Below are 23,764 nucleotides of genomic sequence, written 5' to 3'. Positions count from 1 at the left end.
AGATTCTTCGCCTGCACATCATCGGCAATTGTGATCTGAAACTGGTTGGGACCGCCCGTAGGTCGACTCGGCCAAAAACATTGCAGTACTAGGTCCACCAATGATCGATGCAACTGCTGTATATGATTACGGCGCTGCATTTCGTTATACAAATGCATCGATCGTCTGTGAAAATATGCCGTCACCGTCCAGTGCATGTGCCATTCATACTTCCTTTTGGTGAGGTTCGACATGCTGCCATCTGCGCATGGTATTTGATAATGGTGTCAAATAACAACTGTTGCGCACTTGAGCCCCGCAGACCGCTCGCGCTCACGATGTGCCACCTTTGCGCGGGTCTGTCGCCAGGTCCCAGATCGACTGGAAGAAGGGCAAGGACGTGACGGTGAAGGTGATCAAGAAGAAGCAGAAGCACAAGGGCCGTGGCACGGTGCGCACGCTCACCAAGACTGTGCCCAACGACTCCTTCTTCAACTTCTTTAACCCCCCGCAAGGTATGGGCACACAAAGACAAAGATCCCCTGTATAGCCTTAACAGACTGTAGGGGCAAGTGTTGTTAGCGAGCACCTATGAAGGCCGGAACGGTAAACGAACGAGGGGGTAGGTGGCCAGCACCACGCCCGACCGCCTTTGTCTCCCCAGTGGCGATGTTTACACACCGCACCTAGGGGAGGCCCAGGACCGTTTCAGATAATCGTCACTGGTGTTAGCCGTGAGTGGGAATCGAACCCTGGTCGCCAGGTTCATAGCGCAGCGTGCTAACCGCTACACTACCGCTCCCCATTGGCAATTGGGCACACATACACAGCCACACACACACCGCCACGCACACGGGCAAATAAAATGAGCTTTATAGCTTGTTATCAGAAATGACCTGGCCACAAAAATGATAGTTCAACGAAGTGGCTTATCACGTGGAAATTTTTAGCAGCCAAATACTCTAATCGCACGTTTCTAAATGTGGAGGGAAAAACCGGAGGACCCGGAGGAAAATCCATGCGACCATGGGGAACACATGTAAACTTTAATTATACAGGTGTCAGTCGGGATCAAACCCACGACCTCCTGTATACCAGGCGAGGTAGTTAACATCTCGCCACCATGGCACATACACACATGGGAACATACACACGAGCCCAAACACGCACACAGACATGTACAGAAACCAAGATTGCCCCCCCCCTTTCCCCCGCCATATAGCCTTAACAGATTGTTGAGGCAAGTGCTGTTAGCGAGTGGCATCTATGAAGCCCAGCACGGCACACGAGAGGGGGTGGGGTGGCCAGCACCAAGCCCAGGCACCTTTGTCTCCCCATTGGCAATGTTTACATACAACACCGGGTACTTATTTGAGGCTGAGTTGATCTCAGGCATATACACACATATACACAACAACAACAACCACCATTCGCCACTAAGTGGCGGTGACGTCACCACGACGCTTGTGCCACACAGTCACGTACACACACACAGGCACGTACACACACAGGTACGTACCCACACACAGGCACGTACACACACACACAGGCACGTACACGCCCGTACACACGTGGGCGAACGTGGGCAGGTGGGTGGATCTGATACAAAAGTACACAGCTACCGGCGCCCAGACTTGAATTGACGGAGTGCTGCAGACCAGAGGCGGCCAAACATTTAGTCGAATCCAGAGAGTTGTCCCCGCTTCCGCTAAGTGTTTTTAGCCAAGACAGTGCCCTATTCTCCCACCCTGAATTGAGAGACAATATTTCACGTGTGACACATTACTATCATTCACCCAGAACACACTCTCTGGATTGGTGCGTGGATGAATGGCCTCTGTTCCACACAGTAGGGGGCAGCACATTCCCACCACTTTGCGTGAGGTTAATGTCCATTGCAAGATGGTCACACTGATATTTTTAAGTCTGATTTTATCCAAATTAAGTGTGGAAATACATATAATGTAATGTTTATTTTTGCAGTCATTGGTGGCCAGGCTGAGACCATCAGCTCACTGCACTTGAGAGCTAGTTTTATTACAGGCTGTGGTCTTTATATTTTCAGTGGGCTATTTGCTAAGAATCCTAAAAGCCCCATTGTAATGGTGGCGGTGGTAGTAATCGTATTATGCATATTAACTTCTATTGTTGTTTTTTTTGTTTCTCATTACAGTGGCTGAAGGAGAAGAGCTGGTAAGTTAATTTTTTTCTATTTTTTGGTTTTCCATTGTGGGGGTTATATTTCGTTTTTAGAAGTCAAGGCGATAATTTTTCATTAAATTTGAACATTTTATACACTGCATTTACTTGCCAATTCCCTATGGAGACACACGCGTGCCAGTATTTTTTTCACTATTACAAAATAACAGAGCATTTTTTGCACGTGGTGAATACGAGATGGTGGTCTTTAATAAATAACATGACAAAACGGTCCTTGAAAGAGGCCCGCTGCATTCGGCTCCAAAGCCGCGGGTTGCCAACCCCTGCAACTAGAACAGCCACTCGTTGCCATCGGCAGCAGCCACGATCAATCGACTTGTAGCAAAAGGTGTCAAGCTGCCACCATCTCTCTCGGTCCTGCGGTGTAATGATCAACTTGGCACCTGCAACACAAACACTGGTGTCTTCTGACGTTCATTTGGGCGCGTTCCATTCAATCTTAATTTTGGAGCTTTCGTGACTGCAGGAATTATTCATTGGTTCTTTCGGTAAAGTCACGTATAAAGATAAAATAATAAATAAAATTAGGAGAGAGACACACTAAAATTAAATAACCTAGTAACATATCGAAATGTAATGTAATGCAACACAGAGAGTCGGTCAACACACAATTAACGCCACTCCATTGCTATTCTTGAGCATTGTCAATTGTCACTGCTGCTACGTCGACTGGTATACAGGAGGTTGTGGGTTCGAACCCGACCCTGACGCCTGTTGTATATTTGGAGTTTGCATGTCTCTCCCCGTGGTCGTGTGGATTATTCTTCAGGTCCTCTGGTTTTCCCCTCCGCATTTAGAATAAACATGCGTTTTAGAGCTTTTGGCTGCTATAATTTCTCGACAAGCCACTTTGTTGAGCTATCGTTTGTGGCCAGGTGGCTTCTGAAATAGAGCTATATAGGTTAGTGGGCATTAACTGGTAAAATAAAAGATAGTTTATAGTATACCTACTGTTATTAATAGTTTTCATGCCGTCTTTAACACGCGGATGTTCTGTAATCCACGCATTCCTTTTTCTGTGTCTCAGTGTAATTCCGATCATGCATTTCTCCACGCTTCTATGCACGCTTTTCTGTTTTTTTCTGTCTCTTTCCGTTAATGACCATCTCTCCGAGCCATGTTTCATTCATCATTTCCAAATATGGTTACTAGTTAGACAGAATAAAAAAAAAACATTTACAAAAATAGAACTGCATTGCTGCACGAGGGTACAATCGCGTATGAATCGTAACATTGGGCGCAAAAAAACCTACACAGTAGGTTTTCTGTAAAATGTTTCCGTTGACGACGTGACGTTCCGTTGAAGCCAAGAAGTTGTAAAGTGGTGACCTTGCAGTATAACGCGTGCCCTCCCAGTGAACCGCCATCCGCTCGACGCGAAAGAACTTCGCACCGTGCGGAGATTAACTGCTTTCGGTTGTGCAATAAATGTTACCACCCTATCAGAGAAAAGCTACCAATCTGAATGGCAGAGCTGTACTTGGATTATTTGAAGTAGAGGTTGGTAGAAATATGCGAATGCCCTGATGTTGCTTAAGGTTGTAAAAATTAGACATTGAGTTTTGCGATGATTAACAGCTAATTATGACTGCACACACGCTGCTGTTGCTGTGCGTTCGGTTAATATATTTTTGAGACATCGTTTTGTCAGCAGTGTAAAAGGGGTGGCTAACCTCGCGGAAGACTTCCGCAATTTCTTTAGTTGGGCATTAACCTCTAGAATAGCTGTTTTAGTGTCACTAAAAAGTTATGAAACCGCAAACTTCCTGTGTAACGATATCTGGTAAAGTTTTTTTTAGGTTAGATGATGGATATTCTGTGTGTTTAAGCTAAGGATCACATATCTGGTATTCACCGTGTATTTAAAGATTTTGTGGGGCAAGAAAACATTTTGCAGCATTGACAGTCAATGAGAGAGGGACCAATCCGTGAACACGTTGTTGCTCTGCGCAATGTTTAACTGCCGTAGCATTCTCTTAGGTTATTTTTGTTGTCCTTCCCCCGCACCTCCAATTTCTTCCCCTGCACCTCCGATTCCCTTCCCCCGCACCTCCAATTAACGCGATTGGCTACGTACGGTGCGACAAAAAGTTTAAACGTACATACTTGCGCTGCAATGAATACCTGGATGACTGTACCTCCATCGACTCGCAAATCATAACGTTGCGAGTTAAAATCCTGGTTCTGGGTTTATCCCAGCCCATTGTTCCTGTGTTGCCGATAAACAAGTGCCGCTCAATGGGGAAGTCACCAGTGGTTCTCCTCTGGTTAGACTCATCCCCATGAAAGGAATGTGGAATTTACACCACCGGCTCTGGGCTGTAAACAGCAGAGCACCGCCTCTGTTTCATTTGAGCAGGAAATCACTTTGTCTTTTAATGCCCTCCAGAAACTCGTGCCCTTGTGGTTGTGATTTTACATAAACGCTACTGGACATCTGTGAAAAAGAGCTTCATAGCCCATCGGATTCATCCAGTATAAATAAAGATTCTGATTCTGGAAAATGAATATAAAAAACCTGCTCCTGTCTTTTTCAGATTTATGGTTGGTAACAATCGGTGGAATTGTAAATATGACAAGTTTACGGGCCGCAGAGCAGATAATAATTCGAGTCGTCGAGCTTGCTGTTGGGTGGATTTTGACCAGACACGTCTTCGCTTGATGGAATGCCAGTAGATGCTCGCTTCGGAAACGCTCTTAAAGGAACGTTCAACGGGGAGATTAGCGGCGCTGCAAGGTCATTTATCGGTGCAAGAATTTGCGACTGGGCGTGGTGGTGGTGTGCACACGTAATCCCACGCTTGGGAGATGAGGGTCGGTGGATCCCTGCGTTTAAAAACTATTTAAGGATGTGGGGGTTGGTGATACATTGGCGAGACCACTGCCCTATGCACCCGGCAACGTGAGGTTGATTCCTGGCCATGGCAAACATCTCTGACGTGCGATATCAGGAGGAGGGTTCTGCCTTCTCACCCCCCAACATTTCCCAGTGTGGTGAAGTACGGTAAAAACAACTCTCATGAGCGACATGACTTGGGAAGGCCTTCATTGATTGAGAATGGCTGGAATTTTTATTATGACTATACCCGGCTCATTAATTCAATCCTCCAAATAAATTTTTGGACGAGCAGTTTTAGCGAATGACTGTCTAAAACTAAACTAAACTTTTTATTTTACCAGGTTAGGCCCACTGAGCTTTATAGATATTTTTTAGAAGTGACCTGGGCACAAATGCTAGAACGACGAAGTCGCTTATATGGAAATTTATAGCAGCCAAATGTTGATTCTAAATGTGGAGGGAAAAACTGGAGGACTCGGACAAAAGTCCACGTGGCCACGGGGAGAGAGACACGCAAAATATACTGGCATCAGAGTCGGGATCACACCCACTACCTCCTGTATACCAGGCGAGGTAGTTTACATTTCGCCATGGTGGCGAGATGTACATTATGCCTCAAGGCCACGCTGGCCTTTCAACAGGGGAAACTTGAAGCAGTCGTGTTAAAATAATAATAAAAAACATGTTTCAAAGAGGAAATGGCTGTTATCTTTACCACGTCGTTAAGGCAGTGTTGAGGACAAAGGTAAAGGTATTTACGATTGACGGTGATGTATAACTTTGCAAACTTGAACCACATTCAAGTTTTCTCGTGTGAGACTGCAAAATTATTTTATGGATTTCAAAGGTCTGTCATTGAAGCCTGCAGCATTTGGACCTCTGTCCCAAATAGTTGCACATGTTAGATGGTTAAGTGATGTGAAATTGGATGGCAATGTTAAGACGCATTTGGTTCCCCAGAAGAATTGCATTCCTAACTATCTGCTCAGATTGTCGAATGTACACGTGTGTGTGTGTTTGCACGTATTTTCTCATCTAAAACGTGAGGCATTAATTAGTTGTGAGGTGTCTGTGCTATGATGTCTACACCTTGCCAAGTTCTTCTGAAATGAGTAACAAGATACAATATTGTACCCATCATTGTCATGTGGCGACAAAGCTGTGCGTGCGTGTGGTGTTGGCCACACCGCACCCTCCTCATGTGCCGTGCTAGCTCACGAACAGCGTTTATGCACCCATGGATCTCGGAAGGCGAAAAAACGCAGGATATTTTCTCGACTCATTGACAAAGCAGCAGCGACACCGACACAGAAACGGAGCTCACTTAAAACACAACCGGTGTGATTGGTCATTTGGCTGGGTGTTACATCACGTTACGTAAAGTAATGCAATGTAATTCTGTACGATATAGAGCGGTGGTTCTCACCCCTTGGGGCACAAACCACAGCGGGGGGGTTGGGGGGGTGATGCAGGCTGTGGCATGGATACCGTGCAGGAGAAATTTCAGTTGTACACGGAAAATGTTCACGCTACGTCACAGTGACAATACACAAAGCACTCCGATTAAAAATATGAACATATGCCTGAATTACTCTGTTTTCTACAAGTGTGGGCATGTGATCCCTCTGCACATTGTGTCAAGTAACCAGTGCTGTTGAGCAGGGGACTGTCAAACCAACAAGGTTTAGGATTGCTTATATATCATGTTCTACTGAGTAACTTCTACACACTTCTTTTTAAATCCTTTATATTAAGTTCGCTTGCTTGCTTGCGCGCTTACGACCGTGCAAATCTATCGGTCGTTTTTTTTATCCACTTTCCGTGATCCAATCGAGCTGACATTTTGCACACAGACTTGTTGTGCGTGACAATTTATTTTCGTGAAAAAAAATTTCCTAAATTTTCCACTTTTTAGGAAAAAATTAATTTCATATTTAATTTAAAATATCAATGTGATAAAAATGAAACTCTTACTCAAGAAAAACAGAAATGAATAATAAAATCAAACCGATGCCACGCATATAAAGGATTTATAGTGAAAAACTTAGTTTTTACGGGTTAATTTTTAATCCTTTTGTGATGAACGATGAATAACTGCACTTGTCAACTTTTGCATCATGGCCATCCCTCAATCGTTTGGTCTCACGACCTTTGGGGTCCCGTCTGTTCCTGCTATTGCTGCCTCAATTCAGGCACGTGTCTCGGACATGGCCTCGTGGTAGCACGCTTTTTGCAGGGGTTGACGGTTCGAAATCTAGTAGCCGCTCCAGTTAATACTGCGGGTGCATCGTGCATACAAATGCTCACCGTCAGCTTCACAGCAGACGTTAAAAATCCCCGATTAGGTTGCTGTGTGCTGGTATCGGGGTTCGTATATATAAAAAAAAACATTACCCCGCACATTACACAAATAGAATTGTGCATAGCAGGCATTGCCCCCTCCAGGCAGACTGATGTGCCTGGTTACTTTGCAAATGAGACTATATCCGGGTCTATCTTATGTTCTCACCTGGATAAACAAAATAAACTTGAAAGGTGAACTCTTATGTCTCGCCGAGCCATTTTTTCCCTCTGTGTTTCCCGCGCCGCTCAGGACGAGGACTCGGAGGTGATTCTGACGGCCGATTTCGAGATCGGACATTTTTTCCGAGAACGCGTGGTGCCGAGGGCAGTGCTCTATTTCACGGGAGAGGCCATCGAGGATGAGGAGGAGGTGAGCGAGCGCCTTGGCTCCGAATATATCTTTCGTCGTCATCATCATCATGATTGTCACGATCATCATGTTTGCGATATGTTTTTTGTTTACGCACGACATCCATCTGAAATTGTAATTTAAGGCGGCGAGTGGCAGTATTCGACCATCGTTTGACTCGTTGCTGTACGTTATTATTTGCAGTATGAAGAGGAGGAGGAAGAAGATGACGAGGTAAGATAACTGCCCTTACACGTGGAGACCGACAGAGCTATGCAGAGATGTCTTGACTCTCACTGTGTGCAGACTGGTGTTTGCTTCATAGTCAACGTTTTTGGGTTGGATCGCGTTATTTATAAATGTGTCGTAACCCTCCACCACCCGACACGGCCAATCAGCAAAAAAAGTGTCACGTTGACAAAAGACATAGTTCACTGCCAGAATTCACCATTCTGGCGAATTGCCCAATGATGCTGGATGCAATTACCAGTGAAACGTCGTACTCAAAAATTGTAAATGTTGTGGTTTCACGCTTCAACACACCGGTGGTCTAAAGCAGTGAACTATTTTGTCTTTTGTCAATGTGACACTTTTTTTGCTGATTGGCCGTGTCGGGTGGTGGAGGGTTACGACACATTTATAAATAACGTGATCTAAATCCAAAACGTTTATCATGAATAATATTGGTCGCGAAAGCCTACGTGTTAAACTGGTGTTTGCTTGCTCAAAGAGGCATTGAGCCGGCGCTCATCTCTTGTTTACAGCCCTGTGCCAGTGGTGGAGCTTCTGAATTCTTATGGCAGGGTTAAGTCGATCCATGTATCAACTATTGTTGACTTCCCCATGAAGTGCTACTTGTGTTATCGACCTTGGAGGTATAGATAATGTGCTTGACGAACCCCTGACCAGTATTTTTACTATTTTCTTAGAACAATGAAGAGAGTACTGTTATTTTTTAACAGTACTCTCTTCATTGTTCAGCCAGCATTGGTATAAACATGGGCATTTTCGTTCTTTTGTCTATCATGTGTATCAGACCTGCCCTCCCCCTCTCTGTCCATTGTGTTGGCGTGTGCAGTAGTTTGTCGCTTGCGCACAATCGCTTCCACGCCATCGCCCACCCTTTTGGCCCCGCCCCCCCTCCCTCCCGATACGTTCCATTCATTGGCTACCATATTCTGATTAGCTCCCCCCTCCCTCTCCTCCCCCCTCAACTCGCTTTTAAGGGATTACATCTTGAATCATTGCCTCACTTGATGCAGCTAATCTGGCTGTGACGGTCCCACCTGATGACGGAGACTTGTGTTGCCTCCGAAACGTCGTGATTTTTGTTTTTATTTTGTTTTATTTTCATTAATTTTGGTGTTTTACCTACGTGACTTTACCGAGAAAAAACCTAAGAATATGATTCCTTGCAGTCACGAAAGCTTCAAATCTAGAAGTATGTTTACTCTTTATCAAACTACACGACAGATATATATTTTTTTACAACACAAATTATATTGGTGTATCCCTGTGCGAGAAAATGTTAAATTAGCCATTGCCAATCTGTGTACGGGAAGCCCAAGGTATGGCCAAGTTTGCTTCGCTTTGCAATTGTCGGTTTTCCCTGACGTGAATGTGCGAGAACCCCCCCTTGACAGAGTTGTGCTCTGTCTCAGGATGGCCAGGAGGAAGAGGGGGATGAAGACGATGACGAGGATGAGAAGAAATGAAACGTGAGACGCTTTGGCGCACGCTCGCGCGCGCGCGTGTGTGTGTCAGCGATTCGGCACGCCCACGCCGAGCTGTGAATCTGGCTGCCCCCGTGATAATGGTGATGGCGTTACGTTTGGCAGGCTAATGAGTGGCACTATATATAGCCCGCTTGCCCTGCGCTGCGATACATTAGACGTGGTTGAGCGTGACATGAGCTCGATTATTTTGGGAGCGAGCTGTGGCGGAGCTAATTGCTACACTCGTGTGCTGATGACTCCCTTTGTTTATTGCTGTCGCTGTAATGCTCGTTTTTAGGATTTTAAATGGGTAAAGGTGCAGCCCTGCTTTTCTTAGCTTACGCAACTGTTGGTGGAGGGCCCTGCAATCAAGGGGGATGCCACGGTGGCTAGGAGATGTTTAAGTACCTCGCCTGGTATACAGGAGGTCGTGGGTTCGATCCCTTCCCTGACGCCTGTTTCATATTTGGAGTCTGCGTGTCTCCCTGTCGTCAAGTGTATTTTTCTCCGGGTGCTCCGGTTTTACCCTCCACATTTCAAATCAGCAAGCGTTTGTCTTGTATAGATTGTTTTACTGCGATACATTTGCACGTGATAAGCTACTTAGTTGAGCTATCATTTGTGGTCAGGTCGCATCTGAAAAAGAGCTATAAGGCTCAGTGAGCCTTAACTAGTAAATATGTTTTAAATCGTTTTTTATAGTTAAGACCTCTTCCACGCTAGCGTGGCATATTGTGCGATGCCAGGGCATACCCACGCTATACACGCCACCACTCGCATAATTTTTGCAAATGCTGCATCCCCTGCTTTTGTTCGCCCAGAAAACAAAGTTACAAGGCTTGCGATGCACCCTTTTGGATTGTGCGATGTATTCGAAAATACCGAACGATATTTATTTGCGCCAATATGCGAGCGATAGCGTTGTAAATGTTAACACGGTTTGTGTGGTGGTGTGCGTTTTTATTGTTTCAGCTCAATATTTACCGGGGGCAGGGTGGGGGAAGATACAAGCATAAACTAAAAAATTGTGATCGTGCGACAAAGAAAAATGTTAAAAAAAGAAGAAAAAAATATAAAAATTTAAAACAACTCAAGAAACATGAAATTGTTGTCTCCATTGGTGGAGGTCCAAAGAAGATTGTTAGGTTTTAATTTAACGTTCGCTTAACAAGCTTTGTAACAATAAAAACATTTACAGGTCACGACATTTCGAATGGCACATTTTTTTGTGTTTTGTTTCGTATTCCGTCTTCACCGTTCCACGCGAATTTGCGCCATTCATGGCGAGAGTTTTATGGTCATGCGAACAAGGGATGGGTTTAAAGTTCACTTTAGTTTTCAATCGGTCGATTCGTCACAGCTGCTGCATTTCCAACCCGTTTTGAGAATACAGTAACATCACATGCCTAATATAGGAATTGTTTATTTTTATTTGAGTTGTGCTTTGTTTCTGGGTTTTTTTTCCTGCATTTAATGTTTGGCACTCCACATCCATCACATGAGCATAATCTGGCATGAATCCTCCATACGTTTTTGAATCTCAAACATTTTGACATGAACCTTACCACTGAGTCGCTTGGCAGTCATTGATGTAGCAGAGAGACAGAATCAGAATATACTGGAGGAATCTAACTAGCTACAAAGCTCTCTCTCAATGATGTCTGGTAGGGTTCGGTCAGAACGTTACAACAACAAACAATACAAAAACACGATAAGAGTGCACAATATAGGAAAGGTGAGCAAATCACAAAAAAATATATAGCAAACACATTCCTGTGGAGGGAGCTGGTAGGAACGTTGGGTTGCTCGGTCAATGGCCAGGGTCAACGGCGGCGTGGTGTATTCCGCAAATATGCCAGACTGTGAGGGCGGGCACAAGCCGGCGTGAGTTGGTTAAACGTTGAGTTTTATAAGGGCACCACGGGGTGACCAGCCCCTCCCCACCCAGCCCCACCCCTCCCACCCCCCACCCAGCCCCTTCCCACCCTCTCCACCCAGCCCCACCCTCCCCACCCAGCCCCTCCCCACCTTCCCCTCTCCACCCAGCCCCACCCTCCCATTTTTGGATGCACGACGGACGGACACAATAATCCCCTGTGGGCTGGTGGAACTAGGAGGTTCCTACCAGTATAAAACTAAACTATATTGTTTCTTACCTGATAAAACTCACTGAGCTATTAACTTCTTTTTCCAAAGCGAATTGGCCACAAATGATAGCTCAATGAAGTGGGCTTATCACGTGGAAATTTATAGCAGCAAAATAATCTACACGGAACCCAGCAAAGAGAAATGACAAATTTGTTTCTCTGCACTGCGGCATGCAGAGTTATCTGAAAGGCTCCCATCGTTTTCCTTGATTTAGTGACCTCAGCGCCTGAGGTAGGCAAAGTTCATCTTTAGCTCTCGGGCACAGTTTAGTTGACTCCGGCGGTTAGAGCGAGCGGCTCGCAGTCAAGACTGTGGTGAGTTCACATCCTGGTTGGAGGTTAACTCGGCCCAGTCATCCTTCTGGGGTGGATAAAAATGAGTGCCACTGTGGGGAAATCGGCAGCGGGCTGACCTGTGGACAGAATAGTCCTTACCGTAAGAATTTGAAATTTACATCACTGGCTCCAGAGCTGTTACGTGGAGGTGGGCATCGCCCTCTGCGCATTTGAGCAGGAAATCACTGACGTGTTTGTGTTTGACAATTTGGAGGTTCATATTCTTTGGGTCTTTCGGTAAAGTCACGTAGATAGGTTCAAAGAAAATAACCTATCTACCTGTCTTAGTGACTTTACCGCAAGACCCAAAGAATATGAATTCCCTCAGTCACGAAAGCTTTAAGTCCAGATTTAATTCAGAGGTTGTTTCACTCTGGGTGTCGGTTATTCCAGCAGCTAGTGGCGGCGAGCACATCACCAGACTATCGCCTGTGGTTACACTTTACCATGCGGTTGCACTCCGAGCCTTTCCAGGACGTGTTTATCAGGGGCTTCACCCTCCAGATTCATCTGCCTCGGCACTGGGCACGACATGGACGATTGCAACAACCACTGTGGACGTGTGCAAAGCAGACACGTGGGCGAGATTCCATCAAAACCTTTGAGGGGGCACTAGGTTTTGGTGCCCTCACGTTGGCTGAAGCAGCCTTTTGGGGAAGGCTGTCTTGTCGGCTGTGTTCTAAGTTGTCTCATGAGCCGTCACTCCACCCACCCATCTGCAAGCAAGCTGTGATAGGAATGCTCATTCTACTTATTTACACAGCAAAGCCAGGCTGAGTGAGAATACTCTTTCTGGAGGGTCCCGCTAAATTGGGATGTATTGTCCGACACCAATTTCAATCTTGATTTGAAGCTTTCGTGACTGTAGGAATCCATACTCTTTGGTTCTTTCGGTAAAGTCACGGTATATGATAAAATAAATCACGACCTGATCACCTGATGACGGACGCTTGTGTTGCGCCCGAAACGTGATTTATTTGATACTTATGTGACTACTGAAAGAACCAAAGAGTACCAATTTCCATCTTTATTTCTATAGCTGTGGGAAGAAACCGCAAACAACTGGAGGAAACCCATGCAGGTCAAGGGGGAGAACATACGCACATTCACACAGAATCGCGCCCAAGTCAAGAATCGAACCCAGGTCAAGAATCAAACCCAGGGCGATCGTGCTGTGAAGCACACGTGTTACCCACTGTGCCACCCTCCCAACCACATTTTATGGATGCCAGATATATATGCATGAAAAAAAAATTGGTCTAACTTCGTCGATGTTTCTTCTAATTAATGTCGGCACTCTCGGTGAACACTCCAATCCTGCCCGTGATAGCCTACGAGAGGTATCATCATCATCCCTATAGGCCATGATTAATCTACTTCCCAAGTTGTCGCCATCTCACACTCTTAAGAGGTTGTCGGCACTTAAATCAGGCTTGTGACCTTTCGTCACACCAGATTCGATCGCTGCCATTTGGCGTTTGTGATACGTGTCAATTATTGGGTTAAAATTCCTTCACAAGCTTCTGCTTTTTTGAAGAATGGACACGTGCAATATTTACCTATTTGTTGCGTTTTGTTTTAATGGCATGTCATTAATTTAACGCGTTTTAAGTTGCGCGTTAAATGTTACCGTGTCGATTCGTGACGGAATATCAATGTGGAGCTGCAAGATTCTCCGATGAGCACCGTCAGAAACCGTTCCCATGTGGCGACAGCTTTCAAGGCGCCATCCAGACCCCATCTTCTGTTCACGACGTTATTGCCATTACTTTACCGTTACATTTACAAGGCTTTCGTTACAGGAAGAGTGGCGCTTCCTCCCTCTCTGTGGCATGGATAGCTGCCTCTTTTGGAGCGCCTATGAAATATTATTTCATTCTCTAGACCGAAGCTGCAAGTGTCGGGGAGAATCTTTTTGTCTGATAGATGTATGGAGGTTCCGACATTGATTGGGAAAAACATTAATTTGAGGTTCAGAGAAATTGTTAACTACCTTTATTGCTTTACTTTACAAGTTACCATCACGAGGCTACCTATCCAAACTTGTTCATTAGACTCATTAATTGTCGAGAAATTTTTTTTTATGAAATTGTAATTAAAAGGCAACTCAAAGGTGTAATGTTTTGAAGTTAACTTTCTAATTTCATTCAGACATTTGATTTGATATATTGCTTTTCCAGTGGTCCATGTTTTATTTTATTAATGTGGGCTTAAACAAAATTAAAATGTGTTGGCAACGTATATGACCAGGTGATTGCTGTGCATTTTTTTGTAGATAAAAAAACGGATTTAAAAGTGTGTCTTGAATTAAAAGTCAAGGCTTGTGCCTGTGAGGCCCTTGTGAACAATCACATTGCATAATTCTCCTTTGATCTGACCCATCGCCTAATTTATCTTTCCTTTCTGCCTGCCCACCCATGCTTGGTTCCTTAGACCAGTCTTTCTCGCAATACATTTCCTTTAAGCACGGTTAATCTAATCTCTTAAATGAAGTAACCATATATCGATCAAAATAAATGAGCAGACAATACACCTTCCCAGTATCTGTCCCTCCACGTAAAAATATAAAGGGGATTTGTTTTTTCACTCGTGTCAGCCCATATGGTGTCTGGGAGTGCATAATATTAGCATTAGTTCCAGCAAGAGCAAGCTCTCCCAGTATGTTGTCGATATTCGGTGTCTCATCGACATCCCTTCAATTAAGGCTGTTGCACTGCCAGCTGTTTATCGGCAAATATTTTCAAGTGGAAGGTCACTTGCGGGTGGAGGTGTGTTGTTGGATTATTTTGCTTAGAACCTCCACATCGACGCTGTGTTATTATTTTCCCTCGACCTCTTTTCACGACGTCATTTTTTGCAAACCACTTTAACTCGTCTTCTTGGTTCTTTCGGTAAAGTCACGTAGAAGGGAAATAATAAAATAATGAAAATAAAACAATAAAATACAATTCTCACGACGTTTCGGCCACAACGCAAGCAGCCGTCCTCAGGTGAAGAACAGGTCTGTCGGAAAGACAGCGTCTGAATGAGCACCACCAAGCTTGGCAGCGTATATTTAAGCTGGGTTAGGGGAGGAAGGGCGCCTTGACAATTATTATTATTTCCCTTCTACGTGACTTTACCGAAAGAACCAAGAAGATGAATCCCTGCAGTCACGAAAGCTTTAAATCCACTTACTCAATTGCTTTGCCGCTGGCTACCCTTTCACTCTTGTTAACGCCGCCCTCCCCGTGCCAACTATCTCATTAATTGTTCGCACCTCCGATTAGCACTGTTGGCTACGTACGGTGCGAAAGAAGTTGAACATGCGCACATTAATGATGGCTTCTTGGTTACGCCACCTATTACCCTCGGATCTGTGGACAGTTCAGTCCGTTCTCTGTTACCCCCATGAGTTTCCATACTCTCTGGTTCTTTCTGTAAAGTCACGAAGATAGAAAAAAATAATCAAAGAAAACACGACGTTTCGGTCGCAACACAAGCGGCCGGAACGTGTTTTCTTTTATTGTTTTTTCTATCTACGTGACTTTCCCGAAAGAACCATAGAGTATGGATTCCTGCAGTCACGAAAGCTTAAATCATTTTTCATCTTTATCCCTCTGTTTAAACACTTGCTCAAAACCTACCTCTTCACTTGCACTTGTCTGCCTCCCGTCTCCAATTTCCCCCGTGCATGCATGCATGCAGTCATTCCTTGCGTTGTCAACCATTGCTCATCTCTTGCATAACTCCCGATGCATCCGTTCGCTTCGTCTCGTTTCACAACGCACATCTCCCCACCTTTGTACGAAGTCTCGAGGCGTTAAGTGCATTTGGATGATCTTCTTGGTTCTTTCGGTAAAGTCACGTAGAAGGGAAATAATAAAATAAAAAATGTAATAACTAATAAAATAAAATTCTCACGACGTTTCGGCCACAACGCAAGCAGCCGTCCTCAGGTGAAGAACAGGGCTGTCGGAAAGACAGCATCCGAATGAACACCACCAAGCTTGGCAGTGTATATTTAAGCTGGGTTAGAGGAGCTGAGCGCCTTGACAAAGGAATTTACATGACTTTACCGAAATAACCAAGCAGATGAATCCCTGCAGTCATGAAAGCTTTAAATCGAAATGCATTTGGATGGTTTATAAAGTCAACTTGCGATGTCAGTCGTTTGCTCATTCGTGCTCCAAGGGTTCGTTTTGTCATAATGATGATTTTGCTGGCCAAATGGAACTCCATCCCTTGAAGCGTTGCTCGTTAGAATCCCCCCCCCCCTTCTTCCCCCAATTCCTGCCAAAAAACATCCACATAAAACAATGCATATGTAACTGACTTTTTTATGTTGCAAAAAAGTACAAATCCCCACCAAACACCTTCAGTGCGCTTCAGACCTTGACTCCTCAGGAAACCAGAGCCGGTGGTGTAAATTCCACATTCCTATGGCGAGATCTCGCCTCGTACACTCCGTGGCTGGTGCAGCTTCACGAGGTGTCGCTCGTTCTATTGGCTCCCAAGTTGCCGATAGGCCGAGTCCTACGTGAAAGGTGATTCCACGAAAGCGGTCGTACCTTTGAGATGCTGAACACGTGCTGTGGGGGTGATGGTGAGTTCGATTAGTGAGATGGCGCTTTTCTTGGGCGCAGCGTCAACTACTGTAAGACTAATTCAGATGGATAATAGTTTGCCGTTGGTGATGAGGGAGAAATAATAATATACAGAGACTCCTCTACTTATGAACATTCGTCTTACGAACTTTCAAGGATACGAACAAACCTGTTCGTATGTCCAGTTGCCTGTTAGGACCGAGAGTCTAAGTTCAACCACCGCGCAATTTTGGGCGGCGGTGGCATCTACATCTACAAGGTTTGAAGCCATTCCCTGTGTTTCGTGTACACGCCGTACAAGTTTGAAATCGACAGGAGTAAAGTTGGACTTGCAATTAGATGGACTTACGAACAGAGCTCTGGAACCTAACTCATTCGCAAGTAGAGGAGTCCCTGTACCAGTGTTTGACTTATTCTGACAGAACGGACTTTTTCATCCGCGCTGGGATGGTGAATGATGCTTCGTTCGTGCGTCAAAACCACCGCTGAATGAGGGCCTCACCACACCATTCAGGTCGTGGGCTTTATTTGACTATACTTCACCACGTTGGTCAGCGTGGGGTAAAGAAGGCAAGGGGCACAGAAGTGCATTTAGAAAAATCCACATTTTCTTAAACTAGAGATGATTGCCTTAAAATGTACACCCCAAATGCATTCTTAAAATACGTTTAATTTTAAAAAAAACTTTTCTTGAGGCCTAATTTGTGGAACTGCTCTCAAAGGACTTTTGAACCGTCGACTCGATTTAATCTTTCTACGCTGTAATGCATAACATTATTTATCTGCCGGTGTTAAAGTTTGACTTTATAGCCTATTCTCTATATCCAGGCTTTACATTGGTCTGGTAATAAAATTATTGTATTGTCACGCGGTTTTATTTAGATTTCTGCACTATGCATAATTTGCACGCCAGACAATTTGGTTAAAAAAAACAATGCCCTTGCCAAATCTGTCCCCAATTACTTCGTCAGCTGAATGATTTAATAGCTTCTAAGGAAGTACACTTGGTTCCTACGCTCGAAAGTGCTATGCAGTTAATTAGCAATTGGGCTCACGCCTAACGCGCCTTAGCTGAATGGTCAATTCACCGCATCTCGTAACGTCCACGAATGCGTCTTTATCGCCATTGCCATGCCACGTGTCACATCTAACGCCGTTGATTGTGTGCTTTATTCATGAGATATTTGCTCAGGAAGTCAATGCAACTCATGTACCGACTGAATGGAACTGCTCTGCACATGGATGTGCATTTATTTGGGTCGCCAAATCGTCAGAATTGTGGTCCAGGTGACGGCTACACCGGGTCCATCAAACCAATTCGTTGCTACATTTGGTCGTTTTGCCATCCTCGGCACACGGCTATCACGAAGGCATCATGTTACACGTGCAGCTATGGTTTGCAGTAGTTGCGAAGTAGGAGTAGGTTTTGCGGTGTATTGTACCCAATGAAGTAATTTGTTAATAATTTGGACCGTGACACGCACACATTCCCTACTCTTTCAATTGACGTCACGGAATCTTTAACATCGACTGTGAAGCAGGTGGCGCATTATCGTGATGATACAGTATTAAACGGGGTGATCTCTGGGCTCCAACTGCGAATCGCTGCAACACGCGTCAAAATGCTGCTTTTGGGCCATGTCACCATCTCCAGAGTAGATTATTATATTCCTTTAATAGAGCCTGGTAATTGTACAGGGATTCGTCAACGTGTGCTGTCACCTGCTCCTGCAAGATCCGATTTGTCGCACTTTGTTTTATTCAATTACTATAGACTCGATGCAACATTTAATAATAGTAATTACAAAAGATGAGTGTAAACATATTGGCCGTGATGTATTCATGAAGAGTTGAAGCCTTGTGTATGAATCTCGAAGGCAAGTTTCTGTCCGAAGTGGTCTTCATCAAACAGATTGTCACTTGGAGTACAGGGTCGGCTTTTCGACGGGTGTCTTGTTTAACAAATATACATTATGTAATATCAATGAGAATGATTGCTCCTGTAAAAACTGTGGCCACTTCCAAAGTGGGCCCTCATTAAAAAAAGAAGAGTGGCTCTTAAGCTGCAGCAACCAAAACTCACCTCTGCATTCCCTCTGTTCTTTCGTGTGGTGGGAGTTTTACCAGCGACGTTTATGCAACGTGTCAATGTCAACGAGTTCTAGATTTGAAGCTTTCGTGACTGCAAGGATTCATACTCTTAGGTTTGTCGGTAAAGTCACGTAGGTAAAAAATAAATAAATAGTAAAAATTATAGAAATAAAATAATCACGACGTTTCGGAGGCAACACAAGTCTCCGTCATCAGGTGGGACCGTCACAGCTACATTTACTGTAACCAGTGGTTACAGTAAATCTAGCTGTGACGTCGTGATTTATTATTTTATTTCTATTATTATTAATATTTTTTTTACCTACGTGACTTTACCGAAAAACCTAAGAGTATAATGTCAACGAGGTTGACGCGGGCGAACCAGTGGTGGTGACGCCTTCACGAGTAGCCTGGTGAAGGTTCTGAAATGATCGAATTTGGACGTTGGTCGACCGTGGTTTGATATTACTGACTATACACCGTGGGCTGTAGTTAATCTAGACTGAGAACTCATTTCTTGAGAAGTGCTTTGTGTGTTTAGTTTGTTGTCCTTTCCACCCGCGCGCACCTCCAATTAGCACGGTTGGTTACATCCAGTGCGAAAGAAGTTCAACATACATGCAGTTTGCTCTTGGCAGTAAGAGATAGTGGCATCCGCCTTGCGATGTTCTGATGCATGCAATTCGGTATACAGATTCGTCTGCATTTGCACAAGGTAACGACGAGATTCTGACCAGGGCTGTACCTAACGGGAACACTTGTCCAATTCTTGAGTTATTAGTAACTAAATCTTGGCCTGTGTTGTTTGGGAAACTTGCCAATGCAATAACGCTCTGTCAGGTACCCCTTCCAACCTCACATTTGGAGTTGGTGACCACAGAAGCAAACCAATTTGCCCATCAAACACACCGTCTAGAGGGCTGCTTTGGCTTCCTAACCGCTTCTCTTAAGAATACGTCAGGAAATTAGTAATTGATTTTATTCGTTCAATATTGTTTTGCCGTGATCTGTTGTGTGTTTGTTTTAAGCGTCCTTGGGGCGAGAGTTGTGGCGCAGTGGTTAGAGCACTCTGCTGTGAACCAGAGGTCGCAACCGGGTACCCGATACCCGTACCCTACCCGATACCCGGCTACCCGTACCCGGCCGGGTACGGGTACGGGTAGCCGTTTGCGACCCTGGTGCGGCCGGGTACGGGTACGGGTAGGCCGTGAGTCACTGGTGAGTAGCCGTTTGTCACTCATTTCGGGTAGGGTACGGGTAGGGAACGGGTACCCATTTGCGACCCTGGTGCGGCCGGGTACGGGTACGGGTAAGAAATCAAAACCCGTTTGCGACCTCTGCTGTGAACCCAACGACTTTGAGTCAGATTCCCAGTCGCGACGAGTGGTCGCGAGTAATGTTTGCAACGGTCCTGGGCTCCCATTTCACTGTTGCGCACTGCCCAGCGTGGTGAAGTATGGTCAAACAAACCTCCATGGTCAATATGCTGTGGGGAGGCCTTCAGCAGTAGATTACAAAAATACTTAATAAGCTCCACAGTATAATGATAGTCTCATCCATGTGTTTGTGGGAACACAAAAAAAACGTCTTACTACTTTTAGCAAATTTATATTTCTGCCAAATGTTGGCGCGGTCTCTCGTGCCACACCGCTGCTAAGAGGAGGCCTTTCGCGTCTCAGATTCGTTGCAGAAGACCGCGGTTTCATCAGTCGGCACGCCAACTCGTCAGGGTATAGACGCACAAGGTTTTGCCATTCCACGAGGTGAGAAATTGGCGATTTGCTCATTTTATATTTTACTTCGCATACCGGTTTGAACAATGTTTTCCGCTGTATTGCAAAAAACTTGTAAATAAAATAATACAAACTTTCAACTCCCCGCCCCCACAACTCATTACCCAACTTTGCTAAGTCACTGTCTTGTTCACGATTTTCGAAGGCTGTCATCAATATTGCGCATGCCAGTTTTAAAGAGGATTTATTTTGGGGGATTCACCGCCAAATCATATTTACAGTGATCATCACACTGCGCTACAGGCCTGGCGACCCGAGTTCAATACCCGGCCAGGGTTAACGTCGGTATTGAGTGATATTTAAATCGGTTCTGCACCCTTCCCCCCCCCCCCCAGCTTCAACTCGCACTGACCAGCGTGGTGAAAGTATGTTTTTTTTAAAACACCCTCAAGGTGGATTAAGAACGGCTGAACTTTACGTTTGGGGCCGTCCATAAATGACGTCACGCACCTGGGGGGGGGGGGGGTCAGACATTTGTGACGATGTAACGAGGGGGGGGGGTGAGAAATGTGACGTCACATCAAAATGCGCAACTTTAAATAAACATAGACAACACGTTCTACTTAATTAAATAGACTTTTTTAATAAATGTTTTCGCCTACAACATCAGAGTGCAGCGCCACATTAAATACGCACTACAATGACAATAGTTTAAAGCGATTTGAAGCATGTTTTATTTTCAAAATGGAAATATGGTTTTGGGGGGGGGGGCAGGCAGAGCTTTGTGACGTCATATTTCAGGGGGGTCTGACTTTTTTGTGACGCCGTGTGACGAGGAGAAACATATGCGGCCGGTGATGTGAGCAAATTGCTTGACTAGCGGACTGGGTAGCGAATAATTTCGGCCAGTGTTCTTCACTAATTTTCAGAGCGGTGCCACTTTTGCCGAGAAGACATCAGATCAGTGTGAGGGCCGCCACACCGCCTGCAAGGGACGTTTTCACATTTGTGCATTGTCGGGGGGGCCACAGTAAAGGCCACCCAGGGGCCGCCAGCGACCCCCGGGCCTTGCAATGAAGAACAACGATTTACGCAATCGGATGCAAGCAAGAGGGCCTTCCAGCCAGAATCAAACCTTGTTTTTACCGCAACGCCGACACAATGCGTGTCACTCACAATGTTGTGGGATGCTTCACATCCGTACGGATTGTCTGACGCAGTGGGTTTGTTCCGTAATGACCCGGCAAGCAAATTACTCGGAGCCCAGAGTCAACAAAACTTTGCTCTGCCTGCTTGCGAGCCCCTGGGGCTCAACGCGTTATTGCACAGGTGTACCACGAAGGGGTCGGCAAAAGAATGCAGTAACTGCGATAATTATGATCCCTGGGTTTAAGTGTGAGCCCAGCATTGCATGCTGAAGTGACATCAAGAGGCGTTTTCTCTTGTTTTGAATGTAGATTGTTAAAATGAATGGCTTTTGTCAAATTCTGATTACGTATATATTTTTAAACCTCAGACTAGAAGACCTCGCATGGTGTTCAACAATTGATTTTAGGATGTTCCTGGATGGATGTTTGGTCAGTCTCGAAATATATATTATATGGAGAGGAAAATTAAATCTCCGGTGAAGACCCATTTGTACAAAGGGGACAGACCGTGTGAAAGTAACTTTTAAAAAAATCTTAATGGAGGTATTTTGAGTTAGTCGCGTAAATTTAAATGTGTCGTTCAACCCGCATCCACCCGACACAGCCAATTAGTAAGGGTTTGTCAACAGAACATGCCAATTCGTTACTAGCACAGCACACCGGTGTGTTGGAGAGAGTAAACCCACAACATTTAAATTTCGCCAGTAATTAAAACAAACAGCATCATCAGGCGACAGCCAGAGCTGTGGGGGAAATCCTCCCGTTTCGGTCTTAAATAGAAATGTGATGTCGATAAATGTGATGTCGATCTAACCTACAAACTTCTTATGGATAATATTGGTCGCGAAATCCTACGTCTTAAGCTATTAAAATCCTCCTCACTTTCCACGGGGCTTCTTGTCGTCCTACAGATGGACCCTCTGACACAGTGGCCCTTGTAAACCTAAAAGTGATTCATAATTGATTGTCGGCTCATATCTCATTGAGGGACTGCTGTGAGCTGTCTTGGTGTGGTCTGGCACTGTTTTGTTGTTTTTTGCTGCCTTGCCCCAACCTTGATAAATCCGACTTATATAAGTAAAAGATGACGTCACCCTGCTGCTGCTCTATTTAAGACCGGGATCAAGAGCAGAGCCTCACCATTCTTGCCCGATGAAGCTGATTGTAATTACCAGCGAAACGTCGTACTACTCAAATTTAAAAATTATGTTGATTCTCTCTTCAACACACCGGTGTGCTAAAGAAGTGAATTATTTTGTCCTTTGAAAAACGCGCCGATAGCAACAGCGGTAGCAGAGTTCTGGAATAAGATCGAGAGAAAGACTTGGAGCCCTCGCACGTACGAGGCTAATGTATGCGTGTGCAATGGGTCAACGCATCCATCTCGGACCGCATTTAAATCCACAATGGCCTCGTCTCAGCTGCACGTGTCAGACGCGAGAATTTGAACGTTGCTTGCAGCTGAGATTGCCGTGTTTTTTTATCTCCCCTACTGAGACCAAAAGAGAAAATAGGTGAGAGTCATAAAAACACACGCAGCAGAGAGAGGAACACTTCATAATCAACGTTTTGGGGTTTAGATCGCGTTATTTATAAATGTGTCGTAACCCTCCACCACCCGACACGGCCATTCTGGCGAATTGCCCGATGATGCTGGATGCAATTACCAGCGAAACGTCGTACTCAAATTGTAAATGTTGTGGTTTCACGCTTCAACACACCGGTGGGCTAAAGCAGTGAACTATTTTGTCTTTTGTCAACGTGACACTTTTTTACTGATTGGCCGTGTCGGGTGGTGGAGGGTTACGACACATTTATAATTAACGCGATCTGACCCAAAAACCTATATTATGAATAATATTGGTCGCGAAAGCGTTACACTTATATAAGTAACTAATGTATTCGCTATTTATTGATTTACATTTAGTTAATTGCTTACCTTTTCATCTACTTTGCACCCCCCTATCGTTTTACATTTTTTTTTGGCATCATCGTTTTTTTTTTGCCGCTGTAACTCGCTGACTCCACCCCGCCCGCCCCCGCGCGGGGCCCCACAATGCTTGACACCTGTGTCAAAGAGCTTCATAGCTCATCGGATTCCTCGACAGATTCCTGAATCTTCGTCCGGGCGTGGCGTGGGTGGGTGGGGGGGCGGGGGCGTGTGGTGGTGGTGGGTGGAGGGGGAGGGGCTGTAATTGCTTCGACGTCACGCGCGACCTTTCCCATATAAGGAGCGCACGCCCTTATAAGGAGCGAATCACCATATAAGGCGCTGCAG

General features: G+C 45.0%; 1 protein-coding gene across 3 annotated transcripts in view; it reads left to right on the top strand.

Annotated features, from left to right (window-relative positions):
* The window catches only part of LOC144942318 (nucleosome assembly protein 1-like 1-B), a 46,056-nt gene extending 35,406 nt beyond the window's left edge, over positions 1-10,650 (top strand). For all 3 annotated transcript variants that reach the window (XM_078869103.1, XM_078869104.1, XM_078869102.1), the window contains exons 10-15: positions 349-494; positions 2,153-2,172; positions 7,632-7,751; positions 7,935-7,964; positions 9,392-9,448; positions 10,418-10,650. In XM_078869103.1, coding sequence (XP_078725229.1) covers positions 349-494; positions 2,153-2,172; positions 7,632-7,751; positions 7,935-7,964; positions 9,392-9,445 — 370 coding nt within the window. In that variant the 3' untranslated portion in view covers positions 9,446-9,448; positions 10,418-10,650. The remainder of the gene's footprint in view (positions 1-348; positions 495-2,152; positions 2,173-7,631; positions 7,752-7,934; positions 7,965-9,391; positions 9,449-10,417) is intronic.
* The last annotated feature ends 13,114 nt before the right edge of the window (positions 10,651-23,764 follow it).

The sequence above is a fragment of the Lampetra fluviatilis genome, chromosome 27 (genome assembly GCF_964198595.1).
Source record: "Lampetra fluviatilis chromosome 27, kcLamFluv1.1, whole genome shotgun sequence".
NCBI lineage: Eukaryota > Metazoa > Chordata > Hyperoartia > Petromyzontiformes > Petromyzontidae > Lampetra > Lampetra fluviatilis.
Note: the sequence above shows the minus strand (reverse complement) of the source record. Positions and strands in the feature narration are given on the sequence as shown.